At 45.5% G+C, this 15,344-nt stretch overlaps 1 protein-coding gene across 7 annotated transcripts; it reads left to right on the top strand.

Moving 5' to 3' along the window:
• The first annotated feature begins 8,682 nt into the window (after positions 1-8,682).
• Positions 8,683-14,658, top strand: MYCN (MYCN proto-oncogene, bHLH transcription factor). 7 transcript variants are annotated; one of them, XM_050972572.1, is made up of 3 exons: positions 8,683-8,790; positions 11,142-11,946; positions 13,142-14,658. In XM_050972572.1, the coding sequence occupies exons 2-3, from the start codon at positions 11,247-11,249 to the stop codon at positions 13,741-13,743; spliced, it is 1,302 nt and encodes a 433-aa protein (XP_050828529.1). In that variant the 5' UTR covers positions 8,683-8,790; positions 11,142-11,246; the 3' UTR covers positions 13,744-14,658. The 7 variants fall into 7 exon arrangements, with proteins under 7 accessions (XP_050828529.1, XP_050828528.1, XP_050828525.1 ...); XM_050972571.1 differs by lacking the exon at positions 8,683-8,790 and adding an exon at positions 9,526-9,626; XM_050972568.1 differs by lacking the exon at positions 8,683-8,790 and adding an exon at positions 9,640-9,848.
• Positions 14,659-15,344: the final 686 nt, after the last annotated feature.

The following is a 15,344-nucleotide window of genomic DNA, read 5'->3' on the forward strand; positions in this document are numbered from 1 at the left end:
CTTCAAAGGTTAAACTAAAACTAGAATCAAAACCCCAGGACACACTCTTTCATCCTATGTTAGCATTATGATCATCTACCATGAGTCCAAGTCTACTGCACACTGTTCAACACTCATAGGCTTGAAAGGTGATTATAAATATTAATAAGAGAAATAAAATAGACAGTGAATGATATTAAATATTTCTTTCAACAGCTTAAGACAAATACTTTCCCTGTTTACACATGGTGCATCCACACAGCGTGCTCAAACATAATGCAGTTGCCTGGCTGGTTAAGTGCCAGAATGATACTCTACAGAAGTTTCAAAATTATGCTGAGCCCAGGTCATTAGCCTTGTGAAGGGGGAAAACTTACTATCCTAAGCAGAGGGTCAAGCAAATACAGTTTATATACCTTCGGTACTTGAGCTATCAACAATGAAATGTGCTTCACAGACTTATCACCCTAGTCCAACCTAGGTGAACTGGGGATGGTTTTCATGATCTGCTGCCCCAGGTAGACATATCCTAAATCCTCTGTAGAAGCAGATAACTAATATAATACTGACATAATCCTTTAAAAAAGAAAAATATTATAGACAAGGATTCAACTTTTTTTTTTCTGAAAAAGTTAAACAGTTGGAGTACAAAACCACACCTGTGCACACATGCACATGCACACACGTGTGTACATCAACATATACACAGACATGCCTCTGCATAAATACAGCACTCTTCTCCCACTGATGTTTACCTATATTCACTTTGCTGCTACTTCTTGTAAGTACGTTAAACTACCAAAGTGTGATCTTTTTTTAATTGCTTAGAAACAAAACTTTTCAGTAGTATTTTTTCCAGAGGAGTCAAAAACTGAGTCCTCAACACCATGACAACTGCAAGGATGATGCCTTCCAACCTTGTATCTGTCCTGCTGGCCTGCCAAGAACAAGCCTTCACCAGCAGTCTGAAACACTTGTACATAAATGTGATTTTCTGCACTCATTAATGCTGATCTAGCTGCCTGCACCCCGATACAAGTCAAAGGAGCAGGAATGCCAGCACAATGCTAGTATGTTTGAGACAATGATCTTGCCAAAATGTAACTTATTGTAACTTATCACTCTGGAAGTGATGCAATGAAAACTGTTGTTAGAAGACTTGGGTAATTTCACAATAGAAACAAAACATCACAAGTTTTCACAATTATTTTCACCCTTCAATATAAATTTCATCTCTTTTGAAATAATGTACATTTCTGTACATTCCTCTCCTAATGTGGCCCATCTATTCTAAACTTTGATATTAGGCAGAATTACATTTGCAAATATCAAGAATATTTCACTTCTGTTAAATAGAAATTGTTTTCAGCAGTGAAATCATGTCACAGGAAAGCAAATATCTTCATTACCAGAAAGCCTTCATACTGTAATAGCTCATAAATATTAGATTACAGATGAAAAAACATTTAACACGTGATGTCTGATCACATGAACATAGCTTTGCACTACCAAAGCAGGATTACAGTTTTGGTTGTTTCAGTTAACAGTAAAACAAGGAAGTCTCTTCCATACAATGATCAAAAGAGAAATTAATATCCAAAAAACATAACAGTGAAAACAGCACTAAATACATGTTTTTCAGTTTTCTCAGCTGTAAGTCAAACAGCAATAAACTGTTTTATACAGTTTTTAAACTCTTTTAATTAAGGTGTGCTAGGACATTCTGACTTTGCTTCTTCTGCACTGACATTTCAATTACCTAAATTAAAAGTATGTTATAAAATCATTAAATTCATTAAAAATGAAGGCAAAACAAGTGAGCAGTTTTAAAGGATTTTTAAAATGATGCTTTATAATATCATTCAACCAAAATTCCATGTAATTCTTCTCTCAGTCATACCTTCTTCGGGGTAGCTACAAGACTAACATTGCTGTGCTGTCTTCTGTCTTGTATTCTTTTTTTTCAGCTTCACCTTTGTTTGCCACATCCAGTCTGTAACCTGCCAAACCATTTTACAAAATTATGTACAATGATCAGAACAAGGCACTTCTTTCAGACTCCTACTGATCATGGCTCCCTTCAAAACAATTTTCTGACTTACAAACTGTGGTTCATACAAAACCCCCTTGCATTTGCCTGGAAAACATATAAATATATCAAACATATGAATAGATCACAGAAGTCGATGAAAAAAATGCAAACTTTGTTTCTAATCTCTAACAATCATTTGTTTCACCAGGAGGCAAACACCTTTATCAAGGCTGGGGTATCCATGATTTGTAAGGAAACAGCAGGAAAGTTTCACAGAAGCCCATGGAAATTAGCTAAAGGATTAGGTAAAGTGAATAAGGGACATAGCCAGCTCTCTCTTGGGAGATTATGAAAGACATGCAGAAAAGGAAGACATGGTAAGACATCCAAAGATCGTGGCATAGCCCTTCAAACATGTCTACTTGCAGCCAGAGATACATCAAGAATTTCTGACATAAATAAAGAAAACTTTGACCTGCTGATTTACTAAAGCAGGGATGGTAATAATAATAAAATCATCAAAACTCCATAAAGGCCTTTAATGTGTCTGAAGATATTTTCATTACTGCAATAACTGTTAAGTGTTTCCTTTGCTGCTAACAGTTTTTACAGCAAAGCTTTGAAGAATGTTCCACAGGTTATCAGTAAAGGCTCTATACGCTGCATATAAAACAGGAACCAACTAAACAATCCAGAAAACTACTTTTAAGTTGTGGCCCAGGACTAAAGCTGGAATTACAAAGGACAGATCTGTCACTGGTCTCATCTGGCACAGTCCCAGTGGAAGGAAGACATCTCAATTGACACCAGCTGAGAGTACAGTTTGATGCAACCTCTTATTCACTCTTAAGTCCGTATTTTCCTTTTTTTCCCCTTTTATGTCCTAGTCACCAGCACCATTCTGGCCAGTCACTAATAGTCCTTAAAGGCTAATCTTCCTGTTAGCTTGCATTTGAAAATGAATCTCAGATGCAGGAAATTAAAGCCTTCCTCTGAAACATAAAGCAGATTCCAATTGAAAACTAAAGAATTCACATTTCAAGCCACTCTCGAAGGATGTCTTTCTCTATTGGTAACATTTGGAGATGTTTGAAAGGAGCTAATGAGGACAGGTTTATGTGACTGGTTATAATTTTACCTTCCCAACTGCACATTTCGCATTTGTCTCAGTGAATTATCTGGTAAAATATCTCATTATAATGAATAGTTTAAAAAGCTTTGCAACCAGAGAAACATTTTGAGCTAAAGTTTCAAAACCAGTCAGGAAAATGAGCTTGCATAAAAATGCCCAATTACCTAACTGCTAAAAAAAAAGATAAAATATTTAAGCACATATAAATATAAAATGTTTCAATGCTTCAAATAATGAAATGATTGAATATGTGACGCAAAGCAGAGAGATACAGGTGAAAAGAAACTCAGTAAGAATGAGGAATAAACTATACAAGTAGCCATTTTACAAGCTGTGTGAACAACCTCAAAGATCTTCCAGTGTTCACTGAACAACTTTCCCTGCTGTGGCATTAAAATGATATTAGCTTAATTAAGCTTTTAAGAGAATAATTGAGAACAACAAGTCTTCCTGATGAAGACTGGCTTTTCCACGGACCACTGTAAGGAGAAAATCTTACTTGATGAAGCTCTGAGACCTCACCAGCCCTCTTCCCACCTGCCTATTACCTGCAGCAGGTCAAGAGAAGCAAGAAACTGCCCTTCAGTATAGTTCTCTCTGTGCCTAAAAACTGCAAAATATGAGTCTCCCAGGCTCTACTAAATTAATTTTCTAATGGCTTTCCAGTTCTTCCCTGTCTTTAACAGGCAGTGGAGTGGATATTGACTGAAGAGGCTCAAACCCTTGACTTTCAAAGAAAAATTGAAGACCTGTGATAAGATTATTTATAAAGACATCTAATCCTGCAGGAGGTCTGACATATTTGCTGTGGCTGAAGGACACAGTAAAAATCTTCATCACTGATACCCTCAGAATGCCTGGTAGATGACAATCAACTGTTTATTTGCAGCATGGTAGTTCAGATCAGTGTCTTGGTGTGATGAACAAATATGATATTCACCATAATTAAAAAAAAAAAAGTGGCAAAGCAGCAACTATAATGCACTACTTTTGTTAACTTTTTTCAGAAGTTAACAAGTTATTCTACCAATAACAAAGTTCATCATTGCACTGGGCTAGAGCATACCAAGTCTGCCATTACCAAATCTGTAGATGACACCAAGTTGGGTGGGAGTGTTGATCTTCTGGAGGGCAGAAAGGTTCTGCAGAGGGACCTGGACAGGCTGGATCAATGGGTCAAGACACGGCATGAGGTTCAAACAGGCCAAGTGCTGGGTCCTGCCCTTGGATCACAACAACCCCTGCAGTGCTACAGGCTGGAGAAGAGTCGCTGGAAAGTGGCCAAGAAAAAAAGGACCTGGGGGTGCTGGTCAACAGCAACTGAACATGAGCCAGGGTGTGCCCAGGTGGTCAAGAAGGCCAGTGGCATCCTGGCCTGTACCAGAATAGTGTGGTCAGCAGGACACACTATTAGCCGGCAGAAAAGGAGGCTCAGAGAAGATCTTATGGCTCTCTACAACTGCCTGAAGGGAGGTTGTAGCCAGGCAGACATCAGCCCCTTCTCTCAAGCAACTGGCCATAAGAAAATATAGTCTTAAACTATGCCAGGGGAGGTTGGACATTACGAAGAAATCCTTCCTGAAAAGGATGATTAAATATTGGAATGGACTGCCCAGGATGTGATAGAGCCACCATCCCTAGAGGTGTTTAAGGAAAGACTGGATGCGGCACTCAGCGCCATGGTCTGGCTGACATGGTGAAGTTTGGTGACAATCTCAGAGGTCTCCTACAACCTAACTGATTCTATAATTCTAGATAAACACCCTCATTGTGAAACAGGCCACTTAGTGGTCTTACCTGCAACTTTTTGAAGTTATTTTTGTTTTGCTTTGCTTTAGAATACAACAGTAAGATAACCAATGCTTAGATATTTATCTAGCCATATATAGGGTTTGAAAATCTGTTGCAAGCAGGATGTTTTCCAGAAAAACTGCTATAAGCTTCTGTCAAATATAAAAAATACATTTCTAGGCCTTCTGGTTTTAATAAAAATCTTCCAATGATCCCTGAGCAGCTAGAAAGGAAAGGAAGCTGAGTGAGAAGACTAGTACACAAACACTGGACTGACCAATCCCTTTTGAAGAACCCAAATATACATAAAAGGCACAGAAGGAAAAACCTCTTTTCACCACCTTTTGAAAGATGGTTTCTGATATATCTAGGAACACTTAAAGGTGGAGCATTAAGCCACCTTTACCACTAGATAAATCCAGTATCTCTGCTGTTTTCAGCACAGTACTATTCTACTATAAGACTACTTCTTATGAATCATATGGCTTCAAAATTAGTTCTAATTAAATAGAGTTAGTCCTTTGATTACTAGGTACTCCATGAAGTGCTTCTGGATGCACAGGTGAGATTGGCTACAAACCTTTGTGGTGACTGTAAGTGAAATAACTCACATTTTCCAATGCCTTGGTCATGTCAAACATTATATAAGCACTAGGTATTGTGGCTAGTAATTGAGATTAGAAATTGGTAATTTTTATGTCACAAGAACATCTGCATTCTTTGCAGGCCTTTGTGACATCCACTGGGCTTTGTGACGCTGCGCTATATTCTCATTTTAATATATAATGCTGATGCACTTTGCAAAAATTTATGGGAAAGCAATTGCTACCTCAGACTGTTACAATCAGCTTACAAGGGAAATCTGCTTCAGTTTCCATAAGTGACACTGGGCAGGTCCCTAAGCCTGTCTCACCTGGATGTGGGTAAATCAGCAAGAGAAATAGTTTCGATTACACACCGGCAGCAGCTACACAGCAGGGAGCAGCACAATTCCCTAGCAAGTTTACTGAATGTATGGTGGAATAAATCTGCTGCTCTAAATCTGGCAGCTTTTGTAACTGGTAACTTTAATGCTTACCTCCAAAAGCTTAATCCACCTGAAAATTTTACTACTGCTATTTAACAAGAAGTATATTAGGTCTTTTTTAAGAAAAAAAGTAAATAAAAATCTCTATGAGTGTTCATACATTCTTTCTAGTCCTACTGAGAATTTCACACGTAGCTTCTGCTGGTTAATACAGAAAAGGGATAAATTGTCCCAATGCTGTCACACTTTTGCCAAGTGCACTCAGAACACTGGGGTATTGACCACTTTCCCCATTCCCTGATTAACAAGATTGTTTATAAAATCTTTTACAGTGTGACATGGAGACAAGAGAATACATACATTGCTTCTGAAAAGAAAGCAGAAATGCACTGAAGTTTGGGTGCCTCTGAGGGAAGACAACTGCACACAAATCAAGTAATAGCATTATTTCTTTTGATCTTCTCAATAGTTGCAGGCTGTGAGGGTGAATGAGAGGTGTGTATGGCCAGAGAAATTTGCCTCACACAGCATTTCTTAATGAATCAATGACAACAAATGGGAAGATGTACAGTAGCCCTGAGCATAACTTTCCTGTGTATTATGCCCAGGTATGTACATCCAAGCTCTCAGCACAGGGCTTTCCCAGGGTTCTTGCTAGGCCACGCTGAAGACCACTGGATCCGCTAGATTCTTACCACTGTACAAGTAAAAGCATCCTTTAGACTTTCATATACTTTTTTACACGTTTCTACTTTTCCAGATAACGAGTTCTTACAATGCCTCAACATACTTGGTACACGACTGGTTTTTATTGGGACCCACTTCTACCATCAGCACATCTTAATCCCCAAGTTTTTCCAGTGAAACCACATAATAATAAATTTATTACTAGTAATTTCAGATTTTTCTTTGCCTTGAGGCTTCTTTATATATGCCACTTCAGGGACAGAATACATCAGAGAAAGAAATGTAAGTGTTGATAAAAGAGCCCAAGGTAAGTGTCAGTCAAAACACCACAAGGATTTGTGCAGTCTTTCCAAAGTTTTCCATGTCTTTCTCAACCGTAGAACACAAAGCAGCAGATCGGGGTTTTAACAAGTCTTTTTACCTAAACAGAGTTACTCCTTATACACAGTAATGTTTCTCAGTATACTGTTTTCCATTTCCTGTTTGTGGGGGGGTTTGTTTTTTGTTGGTTTGATGTTTTTTGGCAGTGAAACTGACTTTAAAAGATTGGTCTTATTAATGTTCTCATTCAGGGTGCTACAAAAGATATCACACACCATAACAGAGCTTTCCTAGAAGCTGATGGTTTTAATTCCATGTACATGCATATGGAAAAATAAAAAAAGGGAAAACTTAAAAAGGCAGTTGAGGAAATCTAGATACTAGATAAGGTAGCAGCACACATCCTTTCTGGATGGACACAACAATATTTGCATATATAAAAACATTATAGTCAAGACAGAAAACAAAAATAACTAAAGGAGAAAATCATATATAGTTGCTTAACTCCACAAAGGCCATCAACTGATGAGAATTTTTAAATTGTTCACATATTCTGTGACCCACATACTAACTGTTCATGCCTCCTCACAAGCTTCAACCTGTTTAAGGTTACTAAAATATGAGGGGCAGAAAAATCCCAACTACCCACACTTTTTTTTTGGCCAGCCAAATAATCCAAATAAAAAGACTTCCTAAGACTTTATATCTTCAAAGTACCGAGAGCACATTTGCTAATCAATGAATTCCCCTGTCCTGAATCTGAAATGCCTTAGAGAAATGGGGGGGGGGGGGGGCAAACCACCACAGTTCAGGCAAACCTGGCCTCAAATACTTCGCCAGCTTGATGCCACAGGGGCTGGCAGCGACCTGGACAGCAGCAGGTCGGGCGCTGCTCTGCTTTATGGTGCCCGGCTCTGCACAGCTCCCTCCAGCCAAGCTGTGACTCAGCAGGTATCAAAAGGTCACCTGCAGCACCCCCGCCTGAACGCTGGGCACTCGGAAGCCGCGGTACAGAAGGTTCACCTTCCAGGTGCCTTCTTTGCTCTCAGCCAGACCCACCGAAAGCTCCTGAGATCAACCACCTCCCTTGGTGAGCGGAGGCGGGCAGGGGCGAGCTGGGCGAGCAGAGCCTGCCAGCAGCTCAGTGCCTTGGCTGGGGTCATCGCAGAGCAGGTGCCACCCTCGGGGACCAGCCCGGCTCCGGAGCTGCCCGCGGTGACAGCTGTGCAGCACCACCGAGCCTCGGACTCCGCGGCACCCCGACTGCTCCCAAGGCCGCCTCAGGGCACGGAAAGGCTGCTGGAGCCTCCAGGTTTTGGCCAGTGAAGTGTGACATGGACGCGAGGAGTGATCACCACATGGGAGAAGCAGGACTTCCTGCCCAAAACTGCCGGAGGCGACGAAGTGAAGGGACACAGAGTACATCCCTGCCCCACAGAGGGTTTATTTCGCTCTCTCACGAGCAGCCTCTCCCTCCTCAGTCGCCTTCATCGACGCCCAGCTCTCTCTCCCACCACCATGCGCACCGTGTTTGAACAGCCCGGGCTCGCCCCCACCGAGGCGGGACGGGGAGGCGGCCCCGCCGCCACCGCACACAAAGCGGCCGCCCGCCGCCACCGGCCTGCTGCGAGCGACGCCCCAGTCCCCGCCTCAACCTGCAGCCTATGAGCAAGGAGGCACCGCCCCGAGCGGCGGCGGGATTGGGATCGTACCCGCGTCCGCCGCCGCGCACCGCCGAGGAGAGCGCCGCGCTCCCGTCCCGTCCCGGCGCGTCCCGTCCCGTCCCGCGGCCCCGCGCCGGGGGAAGGAGGCGAGAGAGCGGTGGGTGCTGCCGCCGGGCAATGCGCGGGGGCGCCGCCGCTGCGCCGCGCGGCCGCAAGGTGTCGCCGTTGGCAGCGGAACGGGGGCGCGGCGGGCGCGGTGCCGGTGCGGAGCGCTGAGCGCGGGTAGCTCGGGGTCGTCCGCACGGGGCCCTGCCTGCAGCGCGGCGGCGTGAGAGCCCCGCTGGCCTGAGGAGAGGCGATCGCTAACGATCGTGGACAGAGCCCCGCGTCCGACCGGCTCCCTCGCCCGGCCACTTCCCTTAGCCCTTGTTTGTTTATTTTCAACTGCCCCGGGGGTTGCGCGTGAGGTCGCAGCGGCGGGAGGTGGGGAGGAACCGCTCCGGAGGCGACGTTCTTCGGAACCGGCGTGGCGCGGGGAGGGGCGGCACAGGGGGCAGGGACGGCCCCGCGGCATCCGAACGCCCTCCCGGAGGATAAAGAGCGAACGGGGCTTTTGGCGCCAAACGCGCGGCCCCGCCCTGCGCGCGTGGAGCGGGGGTGGGGCCGGCGCTCCCGCCATTCTCCCGCTGTTTCCCAGTGCTCCCTCCCAAGCGTGCCAGTTTTTTTTTTTTATTGTTGTTTTTTTTTTCTTTAACTTGCCTTTTATTTTTTAATGCCGTTTTGGGGGGTAATAATATCCAGCTGCTTCAAAGGCGGGCAGTGACAGGCATCTATCTGCGAGTAGAGGGTGGATGCGGAGGCCGGGGCGGCTGCGGGGGCCGGCGGGCGGGCGCGGAAAGTGCTACAGACACCATCAGCTGCTTTTTTTTTTCCCCCTCTCCCCTTTCCCCCTCCACTCCTCCCCCTCGCACACCCACCACCATCACCGCGGAGGTAAGAAGAGGAAGCTGCAGGTTCTGGGCTGCAGGACAAAACCCCAGTCAAATAAATCCAATTCCCCATCGCGTTTGAGTTGCCGAACAGGGAAGGATGGGGCGGGAAGGGGAGCGCAGGGGCAGAGCGGAGCCTGAATGGGGTTTTCATTGAGCAGAAGAAAATCCTGGAGGATATTTGTGTTTTGGTTCGGAGCTGTCGCATTGAGATCGCCAGTGTTTTGTAGGTGCCTCTTTACTGCTTTGCATTTTAAACAGTTTAATGTATTTCCCGAGTAGAAAAATGCACAGTCCTGGAGGCGCTCAGGGGGCGGGGCGGGAGCGCAGCTGAGCCGAGCCGGGCGCGTTTCTCGGCGTTTCATCATAAGGCTTTTCATGGATTTTTTTTTCCCCCCCTTTTTGGTCTCCGTCTCAGCGTCAGCTGTTGTGAACCCAGCAGAACGATTTCCTTTCGCGTTACCTTAGCCGAGCTGAAGGGAGACGCTGACTGGGTCTTTTGGACTTTAAACATTTTTCCTTTTTTTTTTTTTTTTTTTTTTTTTTTTTTTTTTTTTTTTTAATGTCTGATGCAACGGAGCTCTCGGCAAAGGAATGGGGCTGTGGTTGACTGGCCGTGGGTAGTGAGTGGGGGGTCCGGCCGAGGTAAGGGCAGCAGCGCGCACTCGCCGGAGGTGAGAGATGGTGTGTTTGCAGGAGGTTTGCGTGCAAGAAGTGGCCGAATGTGCGGAGTTGCTGTCCTTGCAACGTCGTTGTTGTAGGAAAAAGGGGGGAAAAACTTCCCGTGCTTTCTTGGCAAATCAGGAGGCTTTGTTGGTGGCGCCGGGGTGGTTTTAATGCATTTTTGTGTGTGAGGTTATTACATAAGGTTGATAATTTCTGTTGCTGCTGGATTTCCCCTCCTCCCCCTCCCCCCTTGTGTTGTGTGCGGATTTCGCTGGCTCGCTTTGAGTGAATGAACTGGCGATTTGCGAAGTTGCAAAGAACCCCTCCGCCCCCTTTTTTTTTTTTTTTTTGCATCTTTCTCCTCTCCCCTTTGCACTGTTCCGCAGTGACAAAAGGAGTAAACTTCCTCTACTTTTGCTGGCATATTAAGAAGCCTTTCTGGAGAGATTACGGTATCAAAGCCATGCATCTGTCTGCAGTTACTGTGCTGTTTTGAGCGTTTGAAGCGGTTTGGGGAGAGCAGGCGAGGGCTATGTACACAGGCTGTGCATCCCCGCTGGACTGTGCAGCCTGGGTTTGTGTCCACACGGAGCGGCAGGGCAGGCTCTGCACGGGGGAGCACTACCTGAGTGCTTTGATTTCAGTATCTTGAGTCGGGAGAAGAAAGGTGTGTGAGATGCATTTTTTTTCTCAACTTTATAAAGGCTTCTTCTTGCTTGCTATTTATGATGGGATTAATATTTTTTTTCCTTCCTTTAAGAGGAAGGGAGTCACGTTCGTGTCTGTTTGTTCGTATTTTTAATTGTGGTTTTGTTGTTTTGTTCTTTTTTTTTTTTTTTTTTTTTTTTTTTAGTTTCAGGTTTTGGGAGAACCTCTCTTCTTCTTTTGGTGGAAATATCGATAAAACCTGTGTTTGAAGCTATTGCTTGACACAGGGTTTAGCAAAAAGAGACCCGTAATGCCAGGAATGGTCAGTAAAAACCCAGACCTCGAGTTTGACTCTTTGCAGCCTTGTTTCTACCCGGACGAAGATGACTTTTATTTGTGCGGGCCGGACTCCGCTCCCCCGGGCGAGGACATCTGGAAAAAGTTTGAGCTGCTGCCCACCCCTCCTCTGTCTCCCAGCCGGGCCGGGCTCCAGGAGCACCCTCCGGGAGGGGGCCCGGTGCCGTGGGGAGGAGCGGCTCTGTGGGGCTGCCGCCCCACCGACCCTGTGGACTGGGCATCGGAGCTGCTCCTGCTGCCGCCCGAGGCCGACCTGTGGGGCGGCATGGACGGAGGGGACTTCTTCGAGACGGGCCCCGGCGTGACGAACAATCTCAACTCCATCATCATCCAGGACTGCATGTGGAGCGGCTTCTCGGCGCGCGAGAAGCTGGAGCGGGCGGTGAGCGAGAAGCTGCAGAACAAGACGCCCGCCGCGCCGCCGCCGCCCCCGGGGACCGCGGGCAGCCCCGCCAGTACCCGCGCGGAGCTGGGCGGCGCCGTGCCCGAGTGCGTGGACCCGGCCGTGGTCTTCCCCTTCCCCGTCAACAAGCGGGAGGCGCCGGCGGCGGCCGGAGGGGCTGCGCGGGGCGGCCGCCCGCCGCGCCCCGCCGGGGACAGCCGGGCGAGCAGCAGCAGCAGTTCCTCCGGGGACGACACGCTCAGCGACTCGGGTAAGTGCTGCAGCCCCAGGGTGCGGGGGTGGGGACGGGGATGGCGGCTGCGGCCCCCCGCCGGCCGCTCCGGAGCGGGCGGGGCGGCGGAGCCCCGGAGCCGGGCCGGGCGGGGGGCGGCCGGCAGGCGGCAGCAGGCGCGGCCGCAGCGCGGGGCCCCGCGGGGGCGGCGGGCACGGCCCGGGGCAGCCCCCGCCCGCCCCTCGCCCTGTTCGGGGCCGCAGCCTTCACCGGCAGCAGTTCTGGCCCGGAGGAGCTGGGCAGCCTCCGGCGCCCTGATAGTCTCTTGCCCCCGAGGAGCTCGGAGGAGGGGGGGGGGGGGCAGTGCGGCTGCCACTGCCGCCCTGGGCACAGGTTTATGGGAGATGACCGGGTGCGCGTACCCTTAGGCGCCATGCGGGCAGGCTGGAGCTAGACTAGTGAACCCTTAGAGCAGCGCTTGTACTGACAGAGCCCAAAATGCCCCAAACATCCTCTGTGTGTGTGTGTGTGTGTGTGTGTGTGTGTGTGTGTGTACGCAGAGAAGTCCACTTGGGCTGAACCGCGGTTTGGCGTGTGTTGATGAGCTGGTCCCTGTGACCACCGCTGCAAACTTGGTGATCCGTCCCGGGTTTCAGAGCCTGCTGTCCCTTTAATGTCTGGTTTGACAGCTTTGGGTGAGGAAGCACTTCCAACAGCTGTCTTCTTGGCAGTGCACCAAGCGCCGGCTTAAAGGGTCCCCGGCTGGAGCAGCTTCACCTTCTGCCTCAGAACAAACCCAGCGATTGTTTCGTTTTCCGGCTGCTTTTCTACCAAGCAGGGGCTGTGTTGTGGCTCTGTGCTTGCCTTTTGTGCCACAGCTCGACGATCCCATTCAAACTACATACATTCTGTCTAAAAATTCTTTTCTGCCTCTGTGATTGTGTGGGTGGTAGCCCCATTTTGATTGAAAATTAGATGTGTTTAAAAAAACCCCTCTCATCAAACTTACTAAGCTTTCACAAATCCCTGTTCTTTACTGATTTCATGTGTATTGCATACTTTTACAGATTTATATCATATCTGACTGCAGATGGTGGGTGCACCCGGTTTTGCCATCAGTTATTGCATTACTGCTTTTACTGGATATATATTTTGTCAATAAATACTGATGCTAGTTATCAAGGTATTTTCAGGGAGCATAATGTCTGTTTTATTTTCTGTCCTTTATTACCAGAAGATGATGAAGATGAGGAGGAAGAGGATGAAGAAGAAGAAATAGATGTTGTTACAGTGGAGAAAAGACGCTCCTCTACCAACAAGTCTGTTACCACCCTTACTATTACAGTGCGTCCTAATAATACCACTTTTTCATCAGTCAGGACACAGCAGAATGGACTGATATTAAAGCGTTGTGCCCCAATTCACCAGCAGCATAATTATGCTGCTCCTTCTCCATTCGTGGAGACTGAAGAGTCTCCACCACAGAAAAAGTTAAAAGTCGAGGTGTCCCGTCCAGTAAAACCCACGATCCAACCAAAGCTTAAGAGTTCAAGTCCTCGAAACTCTGATTCGGAGGACAGTGAACGTCGACGCAACCACAATATCCTGGAGCGTCAACGACGTAATGATCTACGGTCAAGTTTCCTCACTTTAAGGGACCATGTTCCAGAACTGGTTCAAAATGAGAAAGCTGCAAAAGTTGTGATCTTGAAAAAAGCCACTGAATATGTTCATTCTCTTCAGGCAGAGGAGCAGAAGTTACTGCTAGAAAAGGAAAAATTGCAAGCCAGACAAGAACAATTACTAAAGAAAATAGATTACAAGCGGACTTGCTAAACTTTTTTTTTTTTGTTTTGGTGTTTTTTTCTGGCTGATCAGGACAGTCATTGCCACTTTGCACATTTTTGATTCTTTATAAAAAAATTGTGTTTTTTGACGTTAAGAATGTTGGTTTTAATTTCAATCCAGTCCCTGAAGTAATCAACAGACTATATTATCCGGGTACGGAGCAAATGGATTTTCTTGCAAGGAGTTTATTGCAAGACTACCAAACAACAATGGACTGCCTTTGTTTTTTCTCCTTAAGAACTGTAGATGGTGGGGATTTTTTTTTTTTAAGTGTTGTGAGCATTTGGAGCTGCTGATGACATCTAGTTGAGTTTTAAAATGTTCATTCCTAAGTTTTATGGTGCTTATGTTCTAACAGATGTTACTTTAGGGGTTGGCATTTTGTGCCCCTGTGGGAATTTCTGTAAATACCATCTACACACTTGCCTTTTGTACATGTCTTGGGTTATGAGAGGTGGCTTTTGCTGCCAGTATTAGACTGGAAGTTCATACCTAAGTACTGTAATACCTCAATGTTTGAGGAGCATGTTTTTGTATACAAATATATTGTTAATCTCTGTTATGTACTGTACTAATTCTTACATTGCCTGTATACTTTAGTATGATGCTGATACATAACTAAATTTGATACTTATATTTTCGTATGAAAATGAGTTGTGAAAGTTTTGAGTAGATATTACTTTATCACTTTTTTGAACTAAGAAACTTTTGTAAAGAAATTTACTATATATGCCTTTTCCTAGCCTGTTTCTTCCAGTTAATGTATTTGTTAATGTTTGGTGCATAGAACTGGGTAACTGCAAAGTTCTGTGTTTAATTTCTTCCAATGATGTACATTTAGTGCTGCGTCTTATAGCACTTTGAAATACCTCATGTTTATGAAAATAAATAGCAATTACATGATGTGCCATTTACTATTTTTCTTTTAAATAAAATCTTTAACTGCAGTATTGATGAAATACAAAAAGCATGGTCCCATACCCTTGGCATTTCAAATCTTGGCACTTCAACTCTCAGACTGTAGGTGACACTACAAAGGTCAGCTGGACAGGACATTTCCATTTCTGGTTAAATAATAATTGTAGTAAGAGCTATGTTCCCATTTTTTCATGCTTGTGTTGTAAGGATTATCTCAGGGGAACAGGTGCACCACACTAATTGAATTACTTCTGTCTCTTACAAAGACTCCTCAAATATCTGCTGGACCCAGAGAATTGTGAGAGAGCAGAAACATGGCTAGCAAAGTTCTGCTAAGGGATTGGCCTCTGTGGCACACAGATGAAGTAAATGATGGAGGCAGACTTGCCAAGGCATAGAAAATTAACTACTTATAGTAAACAAAGATCTTAACTTGGCTGCTGTTCTTTGTGTTAGGAAAGCCTCAAAGCTGTCCATCATTGCACTGGAGAATTCATGTTCTTGTTTGTAGCTGAAGCTCCTGTCTGTTACTATATTAGTTAGTAAAACTGAAAATATCAGGGAAGATGCAGAGCCATGAAGTATGCATCAGATGAAGATCAACCTTGGTTGTCTCTAGAGCATTTGGTATGACAGGAATAAGACACTCAACTCTGAAATTTGTTTGATCG

The sequence above is a fragment of the Serinus canaria genome, chromosome 3 (genome assembly GCF_022539315.1).
Source record: "Serinus canaria isolate serCan28SL12 chromosome 3, serCan2020, whole genome shotgun sequence".
In the NCBI taxonomy this organism is placed as follows: Eukaryota; Metazoa; Chordata; class Aves; order Passeriformes; family Fringillidae; genus Serinus; species Serinus canaria.